Here is a 24,980-nt window from a genome sequence, read left to right as displayed (position 1 = left end):
CCTCCTAAGCCGCTAGGATTACAGATGTGCACCACTGCACACGGCTAGCCACACAATCTTATGATATGTGTAGACCTGGAAGAGTTCCTAAGATAATATTTGGAAAAGATCTGCCGGGAGCCTGGAGTGTGGAAAAGACATTCTCTACCAGCCAGAGCCATGCTGGCCTGCCAAAAATCGTTTTGAGATTGTTAACAGAGAAAAACTTCCAATGACAGGATCTATGATCAGTAAATGGCAGAACTCACTCAGGTCACCAGAATCTCACAGGAAACACTGGTACCCACTAATAGAGGACAAGAGAAGGTAGAAAGAGTCTAGTCCCAGAGAGAATTAGAGACTAAGGCATCCTGGCCCATTTCAATTTTAGGACCATATCACAAAGTCTACTCTAAAGACCATTTCCCCAGTATTCACAGCACATGCTCAAGTTTTACCAACTTTCACCTGTAGGTGGCAGCAGCTTTCTTCTGTTCTGAACATGGTTGCCTTGGCCTTTGTTTCCTACCACCAATATAATTCCATACTTCCTTTTTAAAAATTTTCATTATTAAATACTTCCTAGCCAGTGCAGTTTGAGGAAGATTGCTGTAAGTCACTTTCACGGTAAGAAATCAGTCCATTCTTCAGTTAAACTACAGGGTTCTTCAAAGAGCACAAAATAATTACAAAAGTGATAAATAATAGTATTTTCTTTCTCTAATCCTACAAACTGCAAACACTAAGAAATGCTATGTTTCCTTTTATTTAGGTTTCTGAGGGGAAAAAAAAGGCAATGAGTAGAGTAATGGGAAAAATAGATGGAACGGGAGAGATTTCTGTTTTACAATTACATTAATTTAATCCTATGGGTGATTTAAATCATTGCTTCTCCACAGGATGTAACTTGATGTGTCCATTTATAAAGGTGCTCTGCACATATTTGAGAAGTTTTATTTAGCCTTCATAGAAACTGAGGGAAACTGGCTGCTTCTCTTTATTGGACAGCTATCGTTTCTGCTTAGATGTAACATGTAGCCTTTCTGGAAAACACATTTACCTCACCTACAGAGCTGCAGTCCAAGCCTATACCCACCCAGACTCAGGATCTTATGCTGTTAAAGAGTCAAGGGTCCAAGGGACTTGACGTAAATTACAGCCTCATTTGAGGCTATAATAAATGCTGGGCGGGTCAATGAATCACCTAGGTGGTAGTAAAGAGATTCCTTTTATGTAAAGCTGAAATTTGATGGTGGGCTAATACCGAAGGTTTATGAAGCACTTTCTTCCAAGGTGATACTATGAACAGTTTTATCTCTTAGGCACTCTTCCCAAGACCCAATTTAAATAGTTTGGGTCAGACATCATTCATTCATTCATTTAAAGAGAATTACTGATGTGTAGGAAGCATAAAGGTTAATTAAGGGGCTGGGAGTGTAGCCCAGTAGTACTGCACCTGCCTGGGAGTAGGCCCTGAATTTGATTCCCAGAGCTGTAATTTAAAAAAAAAAAAGTAATTTTGAATCAGTGACAGATTTATGCCAGAACCCAAACTTGTAGACACAAGTTTTATGCATTTCATAGGTGGTTGCTCTGCTTTCTGCCTATTTTATATGTCATCGCAAGAACTATGTATGTTTAGGTTTAAAGAACACATTATAAAATACGTGGATGAAAGGCAGACTCTGGAGTAATGAAGGTTCAAGGTGATTAAGATCAAACACTTTTAAGTTTCCAGGAGAAGGGGGTCTGGGTCTCTTCTGATTAAACATCCTTAGTTTAGGCTCTTCAATAATCAAGAGTAAGACCTAAGAGAAGCCACTGATCTTAGTTATTAATGATAGTGTAACTTTTTAAATCATCCAAACTATAAAAAAAATTGTTGCTGCAAAGGAAAAACATTAAAGTCCCTACTGCCCTTAGCAACAGCTTCTAGAAGGATAAACAGATGGTGCTGGTTTAGGATGAGGAGTGTTTCCCATCATGTTTTGGTACTAACCTCTTCCTTTGGGAAATGACTCCCTCCTCAGGTGCCCTTAGTAGGACTATCTCCTTTGGTCAGAGGTTGGGCGCCTGAATGACCCGGACCCCTCATATGTGGCCATACCTGCTTTCCAGTGTTGTGATTTCCAGTGGGTGACATGAAGGAGTTGGAGCTGAGGCACTCCAGGCCTGTGCCAGCCTATTAGCTCTGCTCCCTAGACTCTGGGTGCTTTCCTGGATGCGGTGCTGCCGGAGACCCCGTTCTCAGCTTTTCTCTGGCTCCCATAACTTGCCTTATGTCCTTCTGAAAAACTACCTTTTGCTTAAGTTGGCCAGATTCAGTCAGTTTCCATTACTTCCAACAAAGGAGCCCTATCTGATAAAGAAGACTAAACTAAATGATAATTCAGAGTTAATGGCTACAAGGGGACACTGGGCTCCACAAGACTTGGCAGCCTTCCAACTGTGCACTTAAGTAGCTGTGATCAACGCTGGTCTGATTCTGGGTTGGTTTAGGTATTTTGATAAACATACTATCAACTGCACTTATAAAACGTGGAACACCTTAAGATTTATAATCCCGAGCAGTATTCTCAGCATATTCATGAACACATTAGGATTTCTGATTGGGCTCCAATTTTAGCCATTATTCCTTCAAATACATATTTAGAAATCATCTATACTTCATAATGGATGGCCAATGTTTTAGCCCAAATACACCTACTGAATGATTCCATGAAAGAACAAACTTCTCGATACACACACACACACACACACACACACACATGTATATACATATATATGTATGTATATACACACGTATATACACACACGTATCATAAGATCTTTCTTCATTTTAACGTGATATGTTAATTATAACATGACCGGTACTAGTGCTATTATAGATACACATTTCTTCATTTCTAAGAAATCAGGCAACATTGTCCTGCACGATATATTAATGATTCCACATGTTATTCAGGTTTCATTACAACATGATCAATATTTTAAAGTTTAACATCTGAACAAGTTTAACAGCGTGGGAGGGGATTGCAATAGATAATAACCCATGTTACACAACTTAAAACCCTGTAAAAAGAACTTTCCCAGAGTAAATCATGATTCCAGATTGTATAAATTTTAAGTATCCTTTGCTGTATAAAACCAACCTAAAAGGTAACAATTATATGCAAATATGCTACAAATCCCAGGATTATAAACAAAGTCTTTTTTTGTTTGTTTTGGTACCAGGGATTGAATCCAGGGGTTCTTCACCACTGAGCCACATCCCCAGCCCTTTCTATACTTTAAAGACGGTCTCACTGAGTTGCTCAGGATCTTGCTAAATTGAATTGCTAAGGCTGGCTCTGAACTTGAAATCCTCCTGCCTCAGCCTCCCGAGCCTCTGGGATTACAGGCATGCGCCATCACATCTGGCGCAAACAAGTCATTTGAATTGTGAACTAATCTCTCTCAGTCATGCTATAATTAGTTCACATGACATGATAGTCTTACACCTGACTACAATGCTGAGAAATTGCCAATAGAAATCAACAAAGAATTTACTGACCTGATAGGTTTATTACCAGGTTTTCTAAATAACATTCATATTGTTCTGAGTTGCTGGTTGCTAAAAACAAAATATTTGGGGACTTTTAAAAGAAAAATGTCTCAGAAGTGGTCACCTTTATGCACAGCATGATGTTACAGTCCTAATTCTATAATCAGGTAAACAATTACAGAAAAATAACCTACTTTCTTTACCGAATCACCTTTATTTGGCTAAAGCAATACTAGAGACAAAATCAGCTGATGCCAACAGGAATGTGAACCACTTTTATCACAGAGGTCTTTGATGAAATTCTGGGTCACAAAAAATTTAAGAAAATTAGGCCAAAGTTCTTTCATAAGGTCAATTTGAAATGGACCACAAGTTTATTCAATTGATTGTTTGTTTGGGGTACTGGGGTTTGAACCCAGGTGTACTTTGCCACTGAGCTATATCCCCAGCCCTTTTTATTTTTATTTTGAAATAGTCTCACTAAGTTGAATACGGCCTGGATAAATTGCTGAGACCGACCTTGAACTTGTGATCCTCTTGCCTCAGGCTCAGGAGTCACTGGGATTACTGGCATGCACCACTGTGCCCAGCATGTGGGGTTACAAATTAACACTACAACATTTGGATTTATTTTATTTTTGTGGTGTTGGGGATTGAACCTGGGGCACCATGCATGCTAGAAGTATTCCACTACTGAGTCACATTCTCAGCCCTGAACCACTAATTTAAAGTCTATATAACTGTCATCAAACTGAATTTAAGGAGTTGGTTGAACCCATTAAAGAATTAAATAGCTGATACTGTGTTATATATAATATAAAGAATGTGGTTTTGAAGGGAGGTGAATTTGGAGATGGCTTCAAGTGAGGCACTTCCTTTTATTGTAATTTGTACATATCCAGGGAATGGGTTCATGCCAACATCAACTAATGGCCCATTTTCAGAATATGTTATCAAACATCAGAAGGAGCAAGCTTCCAAACAAAACCTAAAGCCAAACCTCTCCTATTGATTTGCCAATATGTATATGTTAAAAACAAGACCAAAAGAAAAAACAAAAACAAAAAAAAATAAAACCTACATGGGTTAGGCATTCAACTGTAAGTTTCATATATTAAAGTCCACATGTAATATCACGATTTTCTGTTCTATACATCAAGAAGCAAGGCAGTGGAAGACACTGGTAATTAAAAGAACATGATCATGAATATTGAGTACACAAGGATCTGCAAGACAATGGGTGGGTATTCTGGCAGAGAGTGCAGGCCACATGTTGGTGAGGGCACCAAAGTCTTCACCAAGCCTTTTCTAATCTCTTGCTTGTCCTACATGTCACTCTAATGGGAACCACCCAGGCAAAAAACCTTCTGCTTAGCTTGCAATGAATTAAACATTCATCTGTTCTTGGTCTCCATGCTGGTAGACGAGTACCACCTGGTGGAAAGACTATTGGACAGGTGTGTAGGGACTTGGATTTATGCCCAAGTTTGACATGTTACATTTTTGTCTGGGGGCTTCCTTTTCTACGTGTGTAAAGTAATGAGGCTGATCTGAATTTGTGATGCTTACATTTTCCTTACATCTCAGAAACTATGAATTTGGAAATGCCCTATATTAGCTTTCTGATAGCAACAAATTCAGTGCCATCATCTACTATGGGGGAAAAAAAAGTTTAAAAAAGAGAGCATGTTACTTTAATGGCAAAAATTCCATAAATTGCTGCTGATATTCCTCAAAAATATTCCATATAACACTTGTAACTGTGTGTATATAAATATTTAAGTTCATTGTAGAACTATATCTCCAACATTAAAACCTCAAATTGTGAAAAGGTTCTTTTTGCCCTCTGAAAAATTTGTGACACAAAATGTTCACACATCCAAATGTTAAATGCAATTCACATCCAGAATGTATCATCATTTGCATAGAGACTCTATTAAAACTGGAACTGTTTTGTGTATATGGCTACATAAAAATCTCAGGCATGTCAGTAGGAAATAAATCATAACAGACTGGTGGCAACAGCATTCAATTGGTTAGAGAAAATTACTTCTATTTTACTGATGACAATTTCTATTAATAAACAGAGATGCTTTATTGTCTATGTCATCATCAAAAGAGCCCATAAAAAACTCTATCAAGTTACACCCACCACCAATGTTACATAACAGCCCTTGGCTGATGTTTTGGGGACACATTCAAAAACAACCACCACTACCATCATCAAACAAGGATACATGCCCAACTCCTTTAAAACAGTAGGAATTGAGCAGGTGGAACAGGAAGCACAGAGGAGGGAGGAAGGGGTGAGAAGCTCAGGATGAACACTCAGCTGAGCATGTCTTCGGGACACTCACACTGATCCTGGAAACTTTTGGAGACTCAAATCGACTTCAATGTCCAGTTCACAGGTAATTCCCAGCAAGCCTCTCCCTGTCCTGTTCGAGTCTATACCTACACACTGAAGAACAGATTCCAGATCTCTATCATATCTTTGATAAGAAAAGGACACATGTATCTTGGAAACAGTCACTCTCCTGTGGATTGGATATCAGGGTATAATAGCTTTAAGCAAAAAGATCTGCAAAGAACAATTTGATCTTCACATTTAACTCTCTAATAAGGAATTTTCCTCATTTGCTCCAAACAGAGCAAGAAAATGTAGCAAATGCTCTAAAAAAGGGTTCACATGGAGAAGGGCAGAGTATGAAGCCCAAATATGCCAGTTTGGCATAAGAATTATTATGTGCTGAAGGCAACTCACAAAAGCAGACACAAGAAACACCCTCCCCTTTCCCTCTTTCTACCAGGAAGGACAGGATGGCTCCTAATCTCAAGAGACAACTTTCCATATGGATCCAGGGATGGCATCAGAGAAATCACCTTACTAACCAGCCTTTATTTCCCATTACTTTATCCTGTCTATTTACCTTCCCATAATTTGCCATCCAGTTGTGTTCCTTCTCTAAAGAAGTTATCGTTCTTTTGTTAAGATGCTTCATAAGCCTAGGTTCTAACCAGTGCACACGTGATTGATGCGAGCCACCCATGGGCTGTGTGTGTGTGAGCTATGTGTATTTGAGCGTATGAGGGGACTGGACTGGCATTATGTGCTTCTTGGGCTGTGCAACACATGACACCTGTGTGCCTTTCCTCTGGTTCTGCCTGTGATCCCACACAGCACCTGAGATAGGTGTGGTTTCCCAAGATGTTAATCAACCTGCTGACCACAAGACATCACTAAGACTCTATCTTTGGAAACCCAAGCCCTTGCCTTACTTGGGTGGAACTTTCTTGAATGTCTTTCCCCTAAATAAAAACTGGGGTTCGGGGTACGCTCGCTCTCTTGCTCCTTGCAGCACTGGAGCTGACCCTTGGGGTCACCGAACTGTCCTGTCTTAGAAACTTATGTTTGTGAGCTGCGTGGTTTCTTCACCATTTTCAAAGTTATGGATACAGCCAGCTCCTTTGAACCCAGTTCATATTTCCAGTCCGGCCAGCTGGTGATATGTGATGCATATGTTAACAAACCTCTCTTTACTTTTATTAATCTGTCTTTTGTCAGTCTAATTTGTAGGGTTTCAGCCAATGAACATAAAATGTGTAGAGAGAAAAAAATTTTTTTTTCTCTTATGGCAGTTACTGGACAGAGGAAGGTGTGGTTAACTGTACTTATGGCCAATATTGAAGGAAAGAGGAGTGAGGACCAATACATGAAACAGAAAGAGGTCCACGTGGCTGAACCCGAGGGTCCTCAATCCTCAAATCAGCAAAAGACTCCTATTAATATGGTGGCATTGAGGCAAAAGACATTCTGATAGGCAGAGTTTATATCTGGACTGGCCTGCTATCTTTGACTAATTCTATATTAAATGAGTTGTAAGATGATCTTATAGTCCTTATTGGGGTGCTGATACACACTGCAACAAGGTGTTATGGGCATTCTTTAATTCCTGGGAGTCAGCACATGGTCCCACATCCTGATGTCTGTCATGGATTCTTTAAGCCCTGGTGCTTACTCTTCCCTGGATGCATACACTGTGAGCACATTCTTTCTGTTCCAGCAGATTTTGTTTTCCTTGAACAGCCATTCTTGTCCACACATTTCTCCAGCTCCAGAGGAAAGGCTGCCACATTAAAGAGGCCAATGGATGCCACCTTTATCAACACTGTGCAGAGGAAAACACTACTTACAGTTTTAAACTATCTTTACTCAATAATCAACACTAGCTTGGTAGCTATCAACCACGGTCATTGACTTTCAGAACCTACCCAATGTCATGCATTACCTCAAGTCTTTTTATCTTTTACCAAATTCTAATTGCTTATGTGATAAATAATATTTTTTTTTTGCACTGAGTGGAGCGTTTGCTCCCCACCGTCAAAGAACCATGGCTCCTAACTCACAAAATAGTGTTTAAGGATCTAACTAAATCCAGAGCTAAGCTAGTGATGAACTTGACATCTAATTCTATAAATTATCCCACACTCCTATTTTGAAGACATCAACTATCTCTTTCCCTTCCTCTCTATTGCTAGATGGGTATTTAAACTTTTCGATTTTTTCACAGCCAATATTTCACAAAGAATTACCAAATGTTTATCACTGCACTAGAAGAAGATGCTGGGTGATTCAAGGGCTTCTTCTTGGCCGGGTGATTTATTCCATATATCAGTCTCACCGTATTTGCCCAAGGAAGATTCAGGGTAGTATATATCATAGAAATTTTAACATAGAAATTTTAACTCCTGACCCACTGAAGTAAACATATTTAAACCCAGTATGGTCGTGCTATCATCAATTCAGAAATGTCTCCAGGACTTTGTATGTCCATTTCAATCTTCAAAGGAGGCACAAGCTCAATTCTCTGCTTCCTTACTAATTCTAGGTCTTCAAAGAAAGCTTTTCTTCTCTGGGATGGATTTTATGACAGTCTCTATATTATCCATATAAATGAAGGAAGAGACTTCCCCTAGTCTCCACTCTCAAACTGGTCATAAATCGAGTTGATAAGTTCTCCCTTTGAACACTTTACAGAATTATCCATTTTGTATTATAGATCATATGCTCATCGAGTAACGTGTGTATGACGTCAATACATACACCCAGGGAAGGGATGAGCACACAGGGCTTGAGGGTCTCTCCTTTCCATGTTCTCTCTCTCATACACAACCCCTTGAGAGTAGAAAGCACATTTTATTTATCTTTCTAATTTAGTGCTTTTAACAGTGATTGGGACTGTAAATAAATGTTGCTGAATAAATAAAAGTCGAATTTTCTCAAGGTTAACAGTAAAAGTCATTTTGTTTTTCATGAATTACTTCTCTGGAGATAAACGTAATTTAAACTCATATGCTGTGAATTATGTAGGAGCCAGTTATCACTACTCAAGTAGTCCAGAAAGGAAAAGGGAGGAAGATTTATTTGACTTTCAATTTGGCCATTGAGAACCAAGTTGGAGAAACTAGATTTCAAGACTGACAATTCTGTTCTCATCTCTTGGCTCTTGTGGCTCACTTGAGGGTCTCATACTCTGTATGTCATGAAGTTTCTTTAGGACCATGTGCCTTGGACTGAGAAAGAACATAGACTCCATGCAATGAAAGGGGGAACTGATTTCTTCTTTTGCTTTCAGGTAATGACCACCTGCATTGTTCCCTCTGTTTTCTAGGTTTGTCAGGGAACAATATGCTTTAGGGATTGTGAGAGACCAGGAAGGATACCCCAGCTTTTATGCAGTGTGTAAGCAAATGGCTTTCTTCTCTGTGCTCCATTTCCCCCTCTATGAAGAAAAAAAGCATAATATTTAACAACATCACCAAGCTATTGTGAGGGTTAATTAGATTTAATGGGGGAAGGGAGGAGAGTTGATTAGGTACCATTCAAATTCAAAGTGTCATTATTTTGTGACTAAAAATAACCCTGATTTAGGAATAAAATTAATTTGGAAGCTCAATCTTTGGTAATCATCTTCCTACACTTAAAAAAAAAAAAAAGCCAGAGTTTCTAATCAAAATGCCACTCTAAGCAAATCCAAGGAAGGAAAAATGGAGATCTGTGAATTTCCATTCATCTTTGAAGTAACATCCTACACAGTTCAATTCTTTCTTTTTTGTTTCTTTCCTCTTCCTTTTTATGATACAGTATATGTTGAAAGGTTAGTTTGAGGCTGGAAAAATGTAAGCAAACACAACATTTTGAACCAACATTATTTTCTTTCTTTTATGTGATGACATTTGTGAAACCCTTTATCCCTTTACAGAATCAAAAATCAATATTTTGTGGTAAAATAACTTTTCATAAATTCCATTTATGTTTATGCAAGAAATAATTTGCCAATTTGAAAGATTCTTGGTATTCCTCCAATTAGAAAAAAAAAATCCTAGATATTTAAAGGTAAGGCCGGTGGGAGGGAGAATCACCAAAATAGTAATCACTAAAATTAATATGATAGACTAAATACCTAACTGTGAAAATCCTCATGAGAAACTGAAGTTAGTACCTGAGAAAAATCTAGGTTGCTGACTAAATCTTACTAAAGAAAGAAAACATTCTTTTTAAAGGTAACAACTGGATAGTCCTGGGAAATGAAGTCATATCTGTTAGGAAAAAATACTGCACTCAAAGAGTTTTTGCTATGTGAAGAGTTTGGGCTAGAAAGGAATTGTATCAATGTTTATTTATATCTTTTCAGATGAAAGGTATACTATACCCTTCAAGTGGTAGCAATGTATTGTCTAGAACATCAGGAATCATCTTCTTGACTTTAACACCATCCTATTAAAACTCCTCATAGGACTTAAGAAATGGATAAGCTAGACTGCATACTCACCAAGCAAACTTCTGATTATTCATTCGATTTCCCCGGACCCTTGAGACTGGGGACGGATGTACCCTGTGGGCAAATAAGAATAATATACTCACTGAAAATGTACATTACTGATTGCAATTGGGAAAAAAAAATACACACACACATCTATTTTTATAAATAATCTCTTCTAGGTTTGTTTCATATACTATCCTGTAGAATTTGCTCAACTCTTAGTAAATGGATACAAATAAATTCCTGGGCCTGAAGACCTATAGGCCTTTTTTCCCTCTTTACGGATCCCAAATAATAAGGGCTTATCACAATGTTCACTGGGAAGCTCCCAAAGTGGGCTCATCAAATTTTAATGAACTCAGGCACTCATTCATTCCAAAACAGTCACTGAAGATCTAATCCTGGCCAGGTGTAAGAGTGGGTAGACTTTAGTGGGTGCCTTGCTGGGCATAGTGGTGCATGCCTGTAATCCCAGTAACTTGGGAGGCTGAGGCAGAAGGATCACAAGTTCAAAGCTCAACAATTTACTGAGGCCCTAAGCAACTTAGTGAGACCCTGTTTTAAAAAGGGCTGGGCATGTAGCTCATGGTAAAACACCCCTGGGTTCAATTCTCAGCAACTGCACCTCCTCCACTCTTTAAAAAAAAAAAAATCGTGTGCCAGCCCTCAACAGCCCTCTTATAGATACTGTTTCCAGGAGGAGTGCACAGTTAGACAATAAAGGGTTGGGCTCAGGGGTAGAGTGGTAGCCTAGCACGTGCAAAGGCCAGGGTTCAATCCTCAGCACCACACACACACAAATAGGGACAAAGAGGCAGTCAAGTGCCCACTCTTTCAGTGGACTTCTATGGACTTCTATATTTGAAATCCTGGAAAGCAAGATAACATTATGCAAATGTCTAAGAGCAGAAACTGTGGGAATGGGTGAGGAAGGAAGGGTGAGACAAGTGTTTGTAGAAGAAAAACTTTTTGGAAGTGATGCTCTACAGCTGGGCTGTGAGGAAGGCAAAGTCACTTCCAAAGTTTAGCCAAGAAAGAAGTGCAGAATGCAAGGATCCACCAGTGTCTGGCACTGGGGTCCTGTGGGATTGGAGCTCAGAGCTCTCAGGTATCATCCCCATGGGAGCAGCTGCTGGACCTCCAACTGGCAAAACTACATGCCACCCTTCCAGTGTCCCCGCCACCAACTTCCTGCTTTGTCCCACCTTTCTTAGGATTTGTGAGATATTTTAGTTTCTATTGTCTTCAGTCTTTAAGCTTCAAGCATTGCTTTTATTGACTAGACATGAAAGAAAGCAAACAGGGATTTTAAAGCTGGTCTGAAAGTCCACTTAGAACCACCAAGCCTCATCAGAACCCCAGTTCCTCTTGGCTGCTTAGCAAGTGGAAATCACTGTACTATTAAAACACTACAGTTCCAGCCCCTCCCAAGGCCAAAGGCAATCTTTCCCTAACCCAGCCTCAGCCCCCCAGTCAGACTGCACTTTGCACTCAGAAGGCTGATTTCTTCCAACATCCCTTATTAACATTCTTTTCCTCGCAGGCTTCTCTATGGCTGGTGCAGCTGAGCTGCTCAGCACAGATTTTCTGCTCTGCATGGGGGGAGGGGGTGTTAATTATGCAGAAAGATGGAGGGAGGCCAGACAGCCCCTCTGGTGAGCTGCCTCATTCAAGCACAGCCCACTTCCTGCTGTTTTGCAGCTACAAGGATCACCTGTTGGTATTGGCACCCTGCCAAGCTGGGGCCTAGCGGAAATGACAGACTCAGCTAGAAATGAGAGCCAGCTCATATTCTACCACCCCAAGGGGGGAGAGCAGTGTGGGGGGGTTGTGGGGGGGACAGACAGACAGACAGACAGAGACACACTGTGTAATAAAAAATGCATAAGACTTACACAAAAGGTAACAAAACTACTCTTCTGACTGCTGAAATATAACCCCCCAAATGGACATCAGAGCCAAAACAATTTCTCCCCAGATAAAGCCCGCTGACCTAAGGGAAAATGCTGGAAACCCTCTTGAACTTTACCTATACTCTCCCTGAGGTGTGGAGTCCTGTTAATAACGGTTTCAAGAACTAATCAGGCCCAAGTACTTACAGTTCTTTAATTCACCCTTTCCTTCAAACTTTTATTGCTTTAATTACTCCCTCCTTAACCCTAAAAGCACAAGGAAATTGTTTTGTTTCATCATGGTAGATTCTACCAGTTGAAGTTCGGAGATGGAAGCAATCTCTTACTGATGCTGCTTATTGCATACATCGGTGGAAAATGATATTTGATCTGTTACCAGAATTTTCTCTAGGTATTTGCATCTTTTAGAAAGATTTCATTCATCATAGATCAAGTGTCATAAATGGATAATTTTTATGCTGGCTTAGTAGTCTTAGGAAAAGAATCCCTTAGGAAAGGCTTAGGAAAAGAATTTCTGATTGTGGGTATATGACCAAATGATTGTAAGGTTTCTTAAGTTAGAAAGATGAATCAAGAAAGATTTTCCTCCTCAAAAGAAGCACATTAATAACCTGGAATTTACTTCATCCAAAAAAGGAGAGACCTCAAGGCATGCATTTCAGCTAATTTATTTTCTCAAAATGATATGCAAAGGCTTTGTAAAGCTCAGTCTTTAAATTGTGCCGTGTTTTGCTATGGTCTGCCTTCTTGCCACATATAGCAGCCAGGCAGGTAGAAAAAGTCAAAACCCCAGTAGGAGAAACCACCACCTAATCTGCATGTCATGCATTATTCATGACCTCCTGATTCCTGCACCTGCATCCAGGCAGGAAGCTTGCAGGGAATGTTCATTATTCTTCTCTTAGCTTCACACAGGCTCCCTTACTGCTAAAGCCACTTTGTTCTGAAACTAAGGGTTTCAGGCCTTGGGACTAACCACTGGATATGCAAAGAAAGAACACCAGGCTGAAGACAAGGGAGACCTTGGTTGTCCTGTGACATACCGGATCATACAAAGTGCTCTACTGATAGTTCACTTCAGATAGAAATGCTTACACTTGATTTGCATTAAACAGCAGACAAGTCATACCATTAAGGGCAGGGGTACAAATTATTCTATTAATATACACTTACTCATCTGCAACATCTAGCTCTCTTGCTAAGTGTCTAAAAGTTTTTACATGTCAAAATATAAAAATGGCTCTTCCCTTGGAGTACGAACATCAAAACACCTGATTCTCAAGTCTGTGGCAACTTAAACTTAATCCTGTCACTCCAGGTAGAGCTTGGAGGAAGTGGTTAAGAGTGCAAACTATGTAACAGACTTCCTGGGATCGAAGCCCAGCTCTACCTTGACCAACAGTGTTATTTGGACTGGGCGAGTCACTTGACCTGTCTGGGCCTCAGTTTCCTTATCTGTACAAATGGAGACAATAAGTCAGGTGCCACATAACAAGGCTTCAGTCAATGATGGACTGTGTGTAAAGATCATAATGGAACTGAAAAATTCCTGTTTAGTGACATCACAGCCATTATGATGTCTTAGCATAATGCACTACTCACATGTTTGTGGTGATACTGTACTGTGCTGCCAGTGGTATAAAAGCAGAGCTCACATACTCCCCTACAGTATATAATATTTGATAATGATAATAAATAATAATAAATAAATATATTACTGGTTTATATATTTACTGTACTATACTTTTTTTGGGGGGGGGACCAATGATCCCAGGGGTGTTTAACCACTGAGACATATCCCCAGTTCTTTTTTAAAAAACTTTTTATTGTTGTAGAGGGATATACAATATCTTTGTTTATTAATTATTTTGTTTTCAATGTGGTGCTGAGGATCAAACCAGTGCCCCACACATGCTAGACAAGCGCTCTGCCACTGAGCTATAGTCCCAGCCACTCTTTTTTAATTTTTGAGACAGGGTCTCGCTAAGTTGCTGAGGCTGGCCTCAAATTTGCAATCCTCTTGCCTCAGCCTCCTGAGTCACTGGGATCACAGGCTTGTGACACCAGCTGTACTGTATTTTTTACCATTATTTTAGAGTGTACTTCTACTTTTTTTTTTAAGTTTAGTAAAACATATGTGTGTTCCACTGGCAGCAGCCTTAGACATCTCCTGTTTACCAAATCCTAATTGCATCAGAAACCATGTCAATGATTAACGTGCAGCACTAGGTAAAGGTGGCAAAGTAAGCTCTCTGTTCATATAATGATGACCTGATCTAAGGATACATTTCTCTGAATGTAGCCCTGGTATTAAGGAATGCATGACTGTAATGATGCCCACTTCCCAGGACTGTGAGATTTGGATGACTTGTTAAAGTTTAGAACCATGTTTAGCACCCAGGAAGCAGGAGATGCATGCCACCTCTCACCAGCAACAGCACTGAGGGGACCTCCCAGCCTCCCTCCAGGGAGGGCTGGGAAGATGAAACTGGAATATCCATCTAGTTCCAGGTGACAGATTACAAATATGTTCTATGCATCTACAACTGGAGAGGAAAAGACAAAGAGAAATGAGTACATACAGAACAAGATGATCTACAAACTATGGTTTATAAAGTATGGCTTATCTCTGGCATCTCATTTTTTGTTCTTTACTAGAAGACCTAGATTCTGTTTACTAAACAGCACAGTGTTTCAGGTGTGACCCATCAAGGGACAGTAATGAGAGCAATACAAACTTATACCTATTTACTGAGCCTTTACTATATGCTTGGTATCATGTAAAATATATTAGACACTTTTTGTGATTTATCCACATATCATCATTGTCTGCATTTTACTTTTTAAGAAAATTGGGTTGGAAGAGTTAGGCGACTTGCTAGGGTTATGCGGGGCTATTGCAGAGCAAATCTGGAACTTGAATACAAGTGTGTTCTCCTCCAGCATGTCATCCAGGCTGACAGACTCCCAGATACTCCCCACCCTAGCCCAGAGGGTGTGATAACATGAATTAGCACCAGGGACTCTAATGAGAGACTTAGTGTTTATTTAAGCCCAATTGAACATTCTATCATGGAAGTAGATGGAAGGTGGCAGGCACAGTTTTCTTGAACTAAAATTGCCATAGGACTAAATATAGCCATGTGCTGTATAACAACATATTGTCTAACAATACAATACTGAATACACCATGTGTAGCCCCTAAGATCAGATCGTATGTACCATATAGCCTAAGGGCAGCCATACCACCTAGGTCTGCATAAGCACACCCATGAAATTCACACAACAAAATCACTTAATGACATGTTTTGCAGAATGTGTCTCTGTTAAGTGACTCATGACTGTATTAGGCAGGGCATGTAACAGGAGCATGCTTTGTTCTCCCTGTGTCTATGAAAGTCCTTTGTTACATTAGCATTGTTATTTAAATGTACAATTGTAGAAATTAACTCTAACTATATCCACACTTCCTCACTTGTTATTTTCTCTAGAATCCAACCCAGTCGAGTTGGTGTCCACAACCCTTGGATGAAACCACTCTTTCCATGATCATTCACAGCTTCCAAGATCTCAGATCTCTTGGTTGATTCTCAGTCTTCACCTTTACTGACCTAACTGATCACCACCCCAGAACAGCTTCCTGGATTCCAAGCAGGGCCGCTCTTCTGGCTTTCCTCTTCCTCCTTTTCCTTTGCTGAGACTTCTTCCTCTCATCCTTCATCTCCAAATGCTGATGTGGCCTAGGGGTCACTTTCCTATGACCCATGACCTCTTCTCCTCCACATTAACACCCTGAAGCCGAAAGTGTCTTCAATATAGCTCCCCTCACCACCTTACCCCTGCATAACGATGAGGGCCCACATTGTGCCAGGTAATGGAGATGACAGCGAGAAAAAAGGGAAAAGCCACCTTGTCCTCTTGAGGCATACTCTGAGCTGGGGGGACGTACAAAATAAACCAAGCTTATGAACAAATCACACAAGAAGTAAGAGCAAGTTGACCTAGAGATGGAGGCTGGGGAGGCCTCTCAGAGTAAGGACATCAGCTGTCCCAATGAGACAGGAGGAAGGACATCTGGTGTCACTGCCTCCGGGAGCAGGAGAGGATGGGGCCGGGATTAACTGACAAAACTCTATCAAATGCTCTCCATTTAGAATTCCTTTTTCCTTAGCTGTAAAACAGAAATAAATGTTGTCCTCTTCAAAATGCTGTGTTTTTAACACCAGTTGCCCTAACCCCTCTCTTTAAGTCCTATGGCATTAGAACAAATCAGAGTAAATAGGGAAAAAAAAATGATAGCAATATTGATTTGCTATGGTGTTTAAACAAGTCCATTGTTTTACAGTAATACCAGTGCCTTTGCATAAGGGAGAATTTGAAGTAAAAATAGAGGACAAAGACAACTCTAAAAAAAATACATAGTTGTGAAGGGAAAAGTGGTGCACTCCTATAATCCCAGGGGCTAGGGAGCTGAGGCAGGAGGATTGAGAGTTCAAAGCCAGCCTCAGGAAAAGCAAGGTACTAAGCAACTCAGTGAGACCCTGTCTCTAAATAAAATACAAAATAGAGCTGGGGATGTGGCTCAGTGGTCAAATGCCCCTGAGTTCAATTTCTGGTATTCCCCCCCACCCCGCCCCAAAATACATAGTTGTGTGTGTAAATGAGTTTTGCTGGAGATGGAACCCAGAGCCCCACACTGGCTTAGCAAGTGAGTGTTCTACCCCTGAGTACTACCCCCACTCTCCAACATATGGTACTTCTAAGGGTCATCTCATCACTGGTTTAATAAAAAACTGAGAATAAAGAGGGCCCACCTAATTTAAACACTGAAGTCACACTGTTATTTTCATTTGATCAGGTGCAGTGTATATTTATTAAAACAACATCTGGACTGTCCTAAATGTTCATGAGAACTTGTATTCAATAGGACTGTGTGTAAGAAGGAAGCAATACCTGAAATCTTTTAAAATTACCTTTTGTATGTTTCTGCATGGAAAATTCTGATATTTAATACGTGAAATTATTTCTAATCTTTTCTTCAACCGACATAGTAAGCCAAATTGTTAAAGAGTGATTATGTTGAATAATTTGCCCAATTCGAAGGTGAAAGTGTGGGCTAAATTCTTTTCTTACACAACAGAAAAAGTTCAGTAACAATTAGAAAACATTGTGCATAATAATTTTCAATAATCCTGACATAAAATGTCCAATCTTACTGGAAGAATAGTATTTTATAAGAAAATCTTTATTGGTCTGTGATATACAGGTTTATTCTGATGTCCAATATGGGGCATGAGACTTCAAACAGGATTCGGTATTATTCCAGCCACTGAGTGAGAGATGCTGCCCTTTTAAAGATAGAGAAGAGAGGGGAAGGAAGACTTTTTTTTTTCAGGGAAAGGTTGGGGTTGAGAAACCTGAGTCTGGTGTAGGAGCAGAAAAGGGAGTGACTCCTTTCGTCACCCATCATCATGGGTCATGCGGTCACCCTATAAATAAGACAAGTTAGCAAGGAAAATGTGTAACATGCTTATTTGGTCACAGCCTTACATGACTCAGAGATTTCAGAAACAGTCTCAGGGTTAACTATACATTTTATGCTTAGGTCTGAAGCATGGAGCATGATGGTGCAGAGAGGTATAATCTAACGGTAATGGTGGGGAGCAGAGGGCAATCTGGCAAGGCCTGTTGGTTCAGGTTCTTCTTGGTCTCTGTGCAGCATCCCTCTACCTGGGTATGGAGCAGGGTCTTTCTGGAATGGAGTCTGAACATCATGATATGTAGAGTAATGGGTTTGGCAGGCCTGGAGGGCCAGGGGAATATGGGTCTTATGTATTGTGCTAAGTGGTTAAGTTAAAGAGAATTAAAGGACAACTACCAGAAGAGTTTATGAGTAGATCCAGTACAATCAGATCTATATACTAGAAAAATCATCTTGGCAGCAGTGCAAGGGGTGGCCTGAGGGAATGCATGACACAGGAATACCACAGGAGGGTTACTGTGGCACTGTGTACCAGTCTCAGATGGCAGCAGTGGCAATGGTAAGGAGTGAGTGGGGGCAAGAGTGAGAGCAGGATGGATGCACAATAAAGTAAGATTTATCTGTAGGGTCTCTGCATTACAAACTCCTAGGAGGGCTTGTCATGCACAGGGCCTGCTATGGTGTGCTGTAGTTCGTCATGGCTGTTGGGGTCAAGCCCTGTGAAGTCATGTTGTCTGGGAAGCTCTGAGGCCAGAGGGTTAAAGCCATGAAGTTTGCAGATGCCTGATGATCTGCAGTGGGGAAACTGCCATGTGTCATGTGCTACAGACAGGTTATGTTGGGCATCAATGTGAAGATCATGCCGCTCTGGCACCCACGTGCTAAGACTGGCCCTGAGAGTCCCTGCCTGATGCTGTGAGCATTTGGAATGCTTACCAGGCCCTCCTCGGAACAGAAGGGAGGGAAGGCAGACTGCTGGCCATGGGTGGGAATAGCAGGGTCTCCCCAGGAGCTGTGCCTAGAGACTGGCTGTTGCTCTGTAAAGACTTTCAAAAAAATCTTGTACAAAGACACACACAGAGTTATCTGTGGGTTGGTCTAAGTATAAGTGAAATGTGGAGGCAAGGCAGAATGAAGGTGACAATTTTTGGATAACACCCAGGGTTCTGATGTGGGTGATCAGAGAAACTGACATAGATGATAGAGGAGGATTGTGTTTCTGGATTCTTTTTTTCTTAAAATGAGTTTCTAACTATTTGCATTCAGAAGAAAATGGAGTAAAGATTTGGAGACTTGAGCGTCCTTGGCATATAAATTGTAGGTGAGCCTTGAGTCTCAAGGAGGCAGTATAGAGTGAGAACACGGGTTTGAAGACATCATTGATGACGTTAAACCACTGTTTCTACTGGAATACTTAGATACCCACTTAATAAAGAGAAGCTGGAATTTGTTATGGTTCGGATATTAGGTATCACCTAATGAGAAATATCCTGATGTAAAATGATTAGATTATCAAGTGTAGCTTAATGAGTCCATCCTAATTCAAATGAATTGACCAGGTGGTAACTGTGGGCCAGTGGGGCATGACTGAAGGAGGTAGGTCACTGGGGATGTGCCTTGGAAGGGTGCATCTGCCCTGTGGCTGCTCCCCCACCAGGCTGCCATGAACAGATCAACTTCCCTTCACCAGTGGCCTTTGGCCAAGCTGTTCTGCCTCACCTTGAGCCCACAGCGATAGATTCAGCCACCCATGGACTAAGCCTCGGGAACCCTGAGCCAAAATACACTTCTCCTCTTCTAAGTTGTTCCTGTTGGGCATTTTGATTAGATAAAAAGCTGATTAACACAAAAATTGGTACAGAGAGAGGGATCATTGCTGTGAACAGCCTATGCTGTTCAGAAGCCTTTCAGGGAGGACGTTGCGAAAGTTTAGAAATGGAGTCTAGAAAAGTGTTAGGATGTTGTAAGTAGAGTTTAGTCAATGATTCTGGTGAAAGCTCAGAAGACCAGAATGATGAGAGGAATGTGGACTGTGCTCCTGATGCTTCAGAGGGAAATGAGCACTCTAATAGGAATAGGACCAGGGGCTACCATGTTATATTTGATTGCCTTATGAGAGCTACAACCTAATCAGTTCATCCTAGTTTGAATGGACTGACTGGGTGACAACTGTAGGCATGTGGACCACTGGGGGTGTGCACCGGAAGCGTTTACCTTTCCTAAGGTCCCTTCCCCCAAGCCAGCTCTGCTTCCTGGTTTCTAGTAATGGAGCAGCTCCCCTGTGCCACACCCCTTGACCACTCTGTTCTATGTCGCCTTAGGCCCAGAGCAATGCGCTGACTGACTACGGACTAAACCTCTGAAACTGTGAGCCAAAATAATCTTTCCTACTTCTAGGCTGTTGTTGTTGGGTGTTGGACTCGGAATTTGGAGCAATGCTGTAACTGTTCAATGAGTATGAAATTCTTGAAGATGGACAAAATGCATATCGCATCCTAAGGTGAACATCAGCTCCTCACTACATCAACTCCCATTCACTCTTTAGCTCCTCAGCCCAAGTGTCCCTTTGCTGTCCCCAACTCACCAAAACAGATCTTATCTCCATATTACAGATTCTCATTATTCCCTGAATTTGTCCTTCATAATGCTTATCAGGCTTTTAATTATTTGTAGATGTAATTATTTGGATTAAAAAAAAACACAACAAAGAAATATATCTCCTTAGCTCATACTAGACACCCAATATCAAGCTCCATATCTGGTACAAGTAGGCATATATTAAATACTGCTCCATGAATATAAACAGATGCGAATTCATATTGGTAGGCTTTATATTTATATTTCTAAAGGTATTTTCCATACAAAATAAACCTATATATGTGTGTATGCATATATATACGTATGCATGTATATATTTATGCATCTACACACATATATATGTATGATTCTATACATATACAAATAGATATGCAAATGTGCTGTGTTTAAAAAAAGAAAAAATGTAGAGAGTGGAAGAGAAGGTGAGTGAAAAGTGATGCAGCCCAAAGAAAAGCCTTGGTCCTATAGATATGGGCTCTTTAGACCTTCTTCAACCCATATCCATCACCAAGTGTGCATGGAAACCATCCTGAGCCATAAGGCCAAGGAGTATGAATCAAGTACTTCTTCATCTCTGGATAAAATCATGGCATTTGCAGATAAATGGATGGCGTTGGAGAAGATAATGCTAAGCGAAGTTAGCCAATCCCCCCAAAACAAATGATGAATGTTTTCTCTAATATAAGAAGGCTGACTCATAGTGAGGTCGGGAGGGGGAGCATGGGAGGAATACATGAATTCTAGATAGGGAAGAGGGGTGGGAGGGAAAGGGAGGAGGCAGGGGATTAGCAAGGATGGTGGAATGTGATGGACATCATTATCCAAAGTACATGTATGAAGACATGAATTGGTGTGAACATACTTTATATACAAATAGAGATATGAAAAGTTGTCGCATATATGTGTAATAAGAATTGTGATGCAAAAAAAAAAGCAAAGTACATGTATAAAGACATGAATTGGTGTGAACATTGCTGTCATGTATTTAAAAAAATAAAATCAATTAAAAAAATAAATACTGATACAAAAAAAGAAAAGAAAAGAAACTAATGGGCACTGTGGAAACACTGGTGAAGTGAGACTGAGGCCTACAGTTTAGTCAGCTGAGGAACCAATGATAGTTTCTTTCTTTGGATAATTATGATTATGTAAGATATTAACTTTAGGAAAACTGAATGAAGGGAAAATGTGAACTGTAGTATTTTTGTTAACTTTTATACTCTATACTCTAAAGTTGTTTCAAAATAAAATACTTTCAAGGCCATCTCTCTGTTGAAAATAAGAATATAGGCAATATGAATCTTCTAGGAAATACTTCTTTATAATTTTATTTAATGATATATCTTTTTCAATCTTTTCAACAGTTATTCTCAATACATTTATTCTATAAATGTTTGCAAATATATAGTATCTCTCTCTCTGTATGAGAATATATATATTTTCTCTTTTAAGTAAATAAACTCATCAGTTCTACAATTTTCACCTTCATAATTTTTATGTATGCTGGGTACCAAACTACTAATAAAACACACGTTGGTTTACCAGCCTGTTTTGGTGCTAATACCATGCTGTTTTTGTTACCATTGCTCTGTAGTATAGTTTAAGGTCTGGTATAGCAATGCCACCTGCTTCACTCTTCCTGCTAAGGATTGCTTTAGCTATTCTGTGTCTCCTATTTTTCCAGATGAATTTCATGTTTGCCTTTTCTATTTCTAAGAGAAATGTCATTGGGATTTTGATCAGATTGCATTAAATCTGTATAGTGCTTTTGGTAGTATGGTCATTTTGATAATATTAATTCTGCCTATCCAACAGCAAAGTAGATCTTTCCATCTTCTAAGGTCTTCTTTGATTTCTTTCTTTAAGATTCTGTAATTTTCATTATATAGATCTTTCACCTCTTTTGTTAAGTTGATTTCCAAGTATTTTATTTATTTTTTTTTTGAGGCTATGGTATAGAATAGAGGACACAGAGACTAACCCACAAAATTATAATTATCTTATGCTAGAAAAAGACTCCAAAAACATGCATTAGAGAAAAGATAACCTCTTCAACAAATGGCACTGGGAAAACTGGAAATTCATATGCAACAAAATAAAATTAAACTCCTATCACTCACTATGCACAAAACTTAACTTAAGGACTTAGTGGATCAAGGACCTAGGAATTAAACCAGAGACTCTGCATCTAATAGAAGAAAAAGTAAGCCCATCATGTTGGATTAGGTCCCAACTTCCTTAATAGGACTCCACTGGAGCAACAATTAAAATCAAGAATCAATGAAGGGGATGAACTCAAACTAAAAATTTTCTTCTCAGCAAAAGAAACAATCTGTGAAGTGAATACAGAGCCTACTCTTGGATGAAGCATTAATCTCTAGAGTATATAAAGAACTCGAAAAGCTAACACCAAAAACCAAATAACCCAATCAATAAATGGGCCAACGAACTGAACAGACACTTCTCATAAGACGATGTACAATCAATCAACAAATATATGAAAAAATGTTCATCATGGCTAGCAATTAGAGAAATGCAAATCAAAACCACTCTAAGATTTCATCTCACTCCAGTCAGAATGGCAGCTATTAAGAACACAAACAACAATAAGTGTTGGGGGGGAAAAAGATACACACATATACTCCTGGTGCGGCTGCAAATTGGTGCGGCTGCAAATTAGTGCAGCCAATATGGAAAGCAGTATAGAGATTTCTCGGAAAATTGGGAATGGAAGCACCATTCGACTCAGCTATCCCTCTCCTCAGTCTATACTCAAAGGACTTAAAAATAGCATACTACAGGGACACAGGCACATCAATGTTTATAGCAGCACAATTCACAATAGCTAAACTGTGGAACCAACCTAGATACCCTTCAATGGATGAATGGATAAGAAAATGTGGCATATCTACACAACAGAATATTACTCAGCAATAAAAAAGAATAAAATTATGGCATTTGCAGGTAAATGGATGGAGTTAGAGAATATAATGCTAAGTGAAGTTAGGCAATCCCCATAAACCAAATGCTGAATGTTTTCTCTGATAAAAGGAGTCTGATTCATAGTGGAGTAGGGAGGGGGAGCTTGGGAGGAATAGACAAACTAGAAAGGGCAGAGGGGTGGGAGGGGTAGGGAGGGAGCATGGGGTTAGAAATGATGGTGGAATGTGATGGACATTATTATCCAAAGTACATTTATAAAGACATGAATTGGGGTCAACATACTTTGTATACGACCAGAGATATGAAAAATTATGCTCTATATGTGTAATAAGAGTTGTAATGCATTCCACTGTCATGTATAAATAAAAAATTAATAAAAAAACACATGTTGAAGAATGGTAGAAAAAATGGAGTAAAATAAAAAGATATGAAGACATTTTAAAGGGTTAATAAGACTAATGCTAAGGTGCATGCTGTGGGCGGGATTTAGATTATGTCTGCAGAGCAATACAACCTATATTGTGGAAATGACATTTATTCAGGCAACAGAGATCCCAAATTCCTGCTATGACCTAAGATACCCTGATAATTGCTTCAATTTTCCACTTCACTTTGCATGTGTATTAAGTCTGATATACTATTTCTCAATGTGCAGTATGTGGGCATTAAGATTCCAGTCTTTCATTGTGTGAACTGAAATACTTTGCTGTAGTCATTAGTGTCAATTGGGCTGGAGGGAGCTCAAGAACTGGCAGACACACTGATTGGTAAGCTATTCTATTAGTGTCACTTGTACCAGCTTTTATTTGATGAACTCTGTTAACAAAGAGCAGGAAGTCATTGAGGAGTGACTTCAAATGCCTTTGCTTTGGCTGCATTAATTTGGAGATGCCTTATTTAGGATTAAAAAAGAGAGAACATTAAAGTTATATAGCTTATGTTTTTGTCACCCCAAATCAGACCTATTTACAATTCAGCATTCTTTCAAGAAGGCACTATATTTCCTTTGTGTAGTACAAAATTTTACATCTTTTGGTTCACAGGCATTTGGAAGGAAGATAAACTAGATTCCAAAGATAATAAGCCAACTCAAAAGAAAAAAAATGTAACTTATATTTCACTTCCAATAGAATCTCCAATGCTAGAAAAATCCCAGTCTGGTAACTCATTGTAACCAACATCTTAATGATTTAAAATAATGTGTGTAAAAAAAGGGAGGTATGTATTCATGAATATATGTGTGTACATGTATGTACATGTACAAAAATCCTGATTTGTTTATAAGTGGACACCAATCAATCAAAGGGAACGATGATCATGAGATAGGCCAATGCTGACCCACAGAACAGTCTGATCCACAGATGGCTGCGGGGAGCACTCTCACTAAGAATGCTGACAGCCAAGAAGCTTAGAGACCTTCAAGGCCAAGGCTTTCAGCACCTGACCTGTCAGCTTAAATAGAGACACTTTATTTAAGAACTTGGTATCTTTAGCTAAGGACCATCAAATGCATTACTCAGTACCTACTGGACTCAAGGTGTTTGTGGAAACCAGCAAGAAGCATGTGAAGTATCATAGGCCAGACCACCAAGAGCACTGGATAAACAACAATGTATGTATTCACCACATCAGCACTGCCAAAATGCAGCAGAACTCCCATCATTTATATGAGCCACATCATTTATATGAGACCCATT

General features: G+C 39.7%; 1 protein-coding gene across 16 annotated transcripts in view; it reads right to left on the bottom strand.

Annotated features, from left to right (window-relative positions):
* The window catches only part of Klf12 (Kruppel like factor 12), a 430,087-nt gene that overhangs the window by 61,607 nt on the left and 343,500 nt on the right, over positions 1-24,980 (bottom strand). For all 16 annotated transcript variants that reach the window (XM_015498734.2, XM_048801306.1, XM_048801307.1 and 13 more), the window contains one exon: positions 10,357-10,419. In XM_015498734.2, the coding sequence (XP_015354220.1) occupies positions 10,357-10,419 (63 nt within the window). The remainder of the gene's footprint in view (positions 1-10,356; positions 10,420-24,980) is intronic.

This window comes from Marmota marmota, unplaced genomic scaffold, assembly GCF_001458135.2.
Source record: "Marmota marmota marmota unplaced genomic scaffold, marMar, whole genome shotgun sequence".
NCBI lineage: Eukaryota > Metazoa > Chordata > Mammalia > Rodentia > Sciuridae > Marmota > Marmota marmota.
The sequence above is the reverse complement of the archived record's forward strand: the minus strand, read 5'-3'. Positions and strand labels throughout refer to the sequence as shown.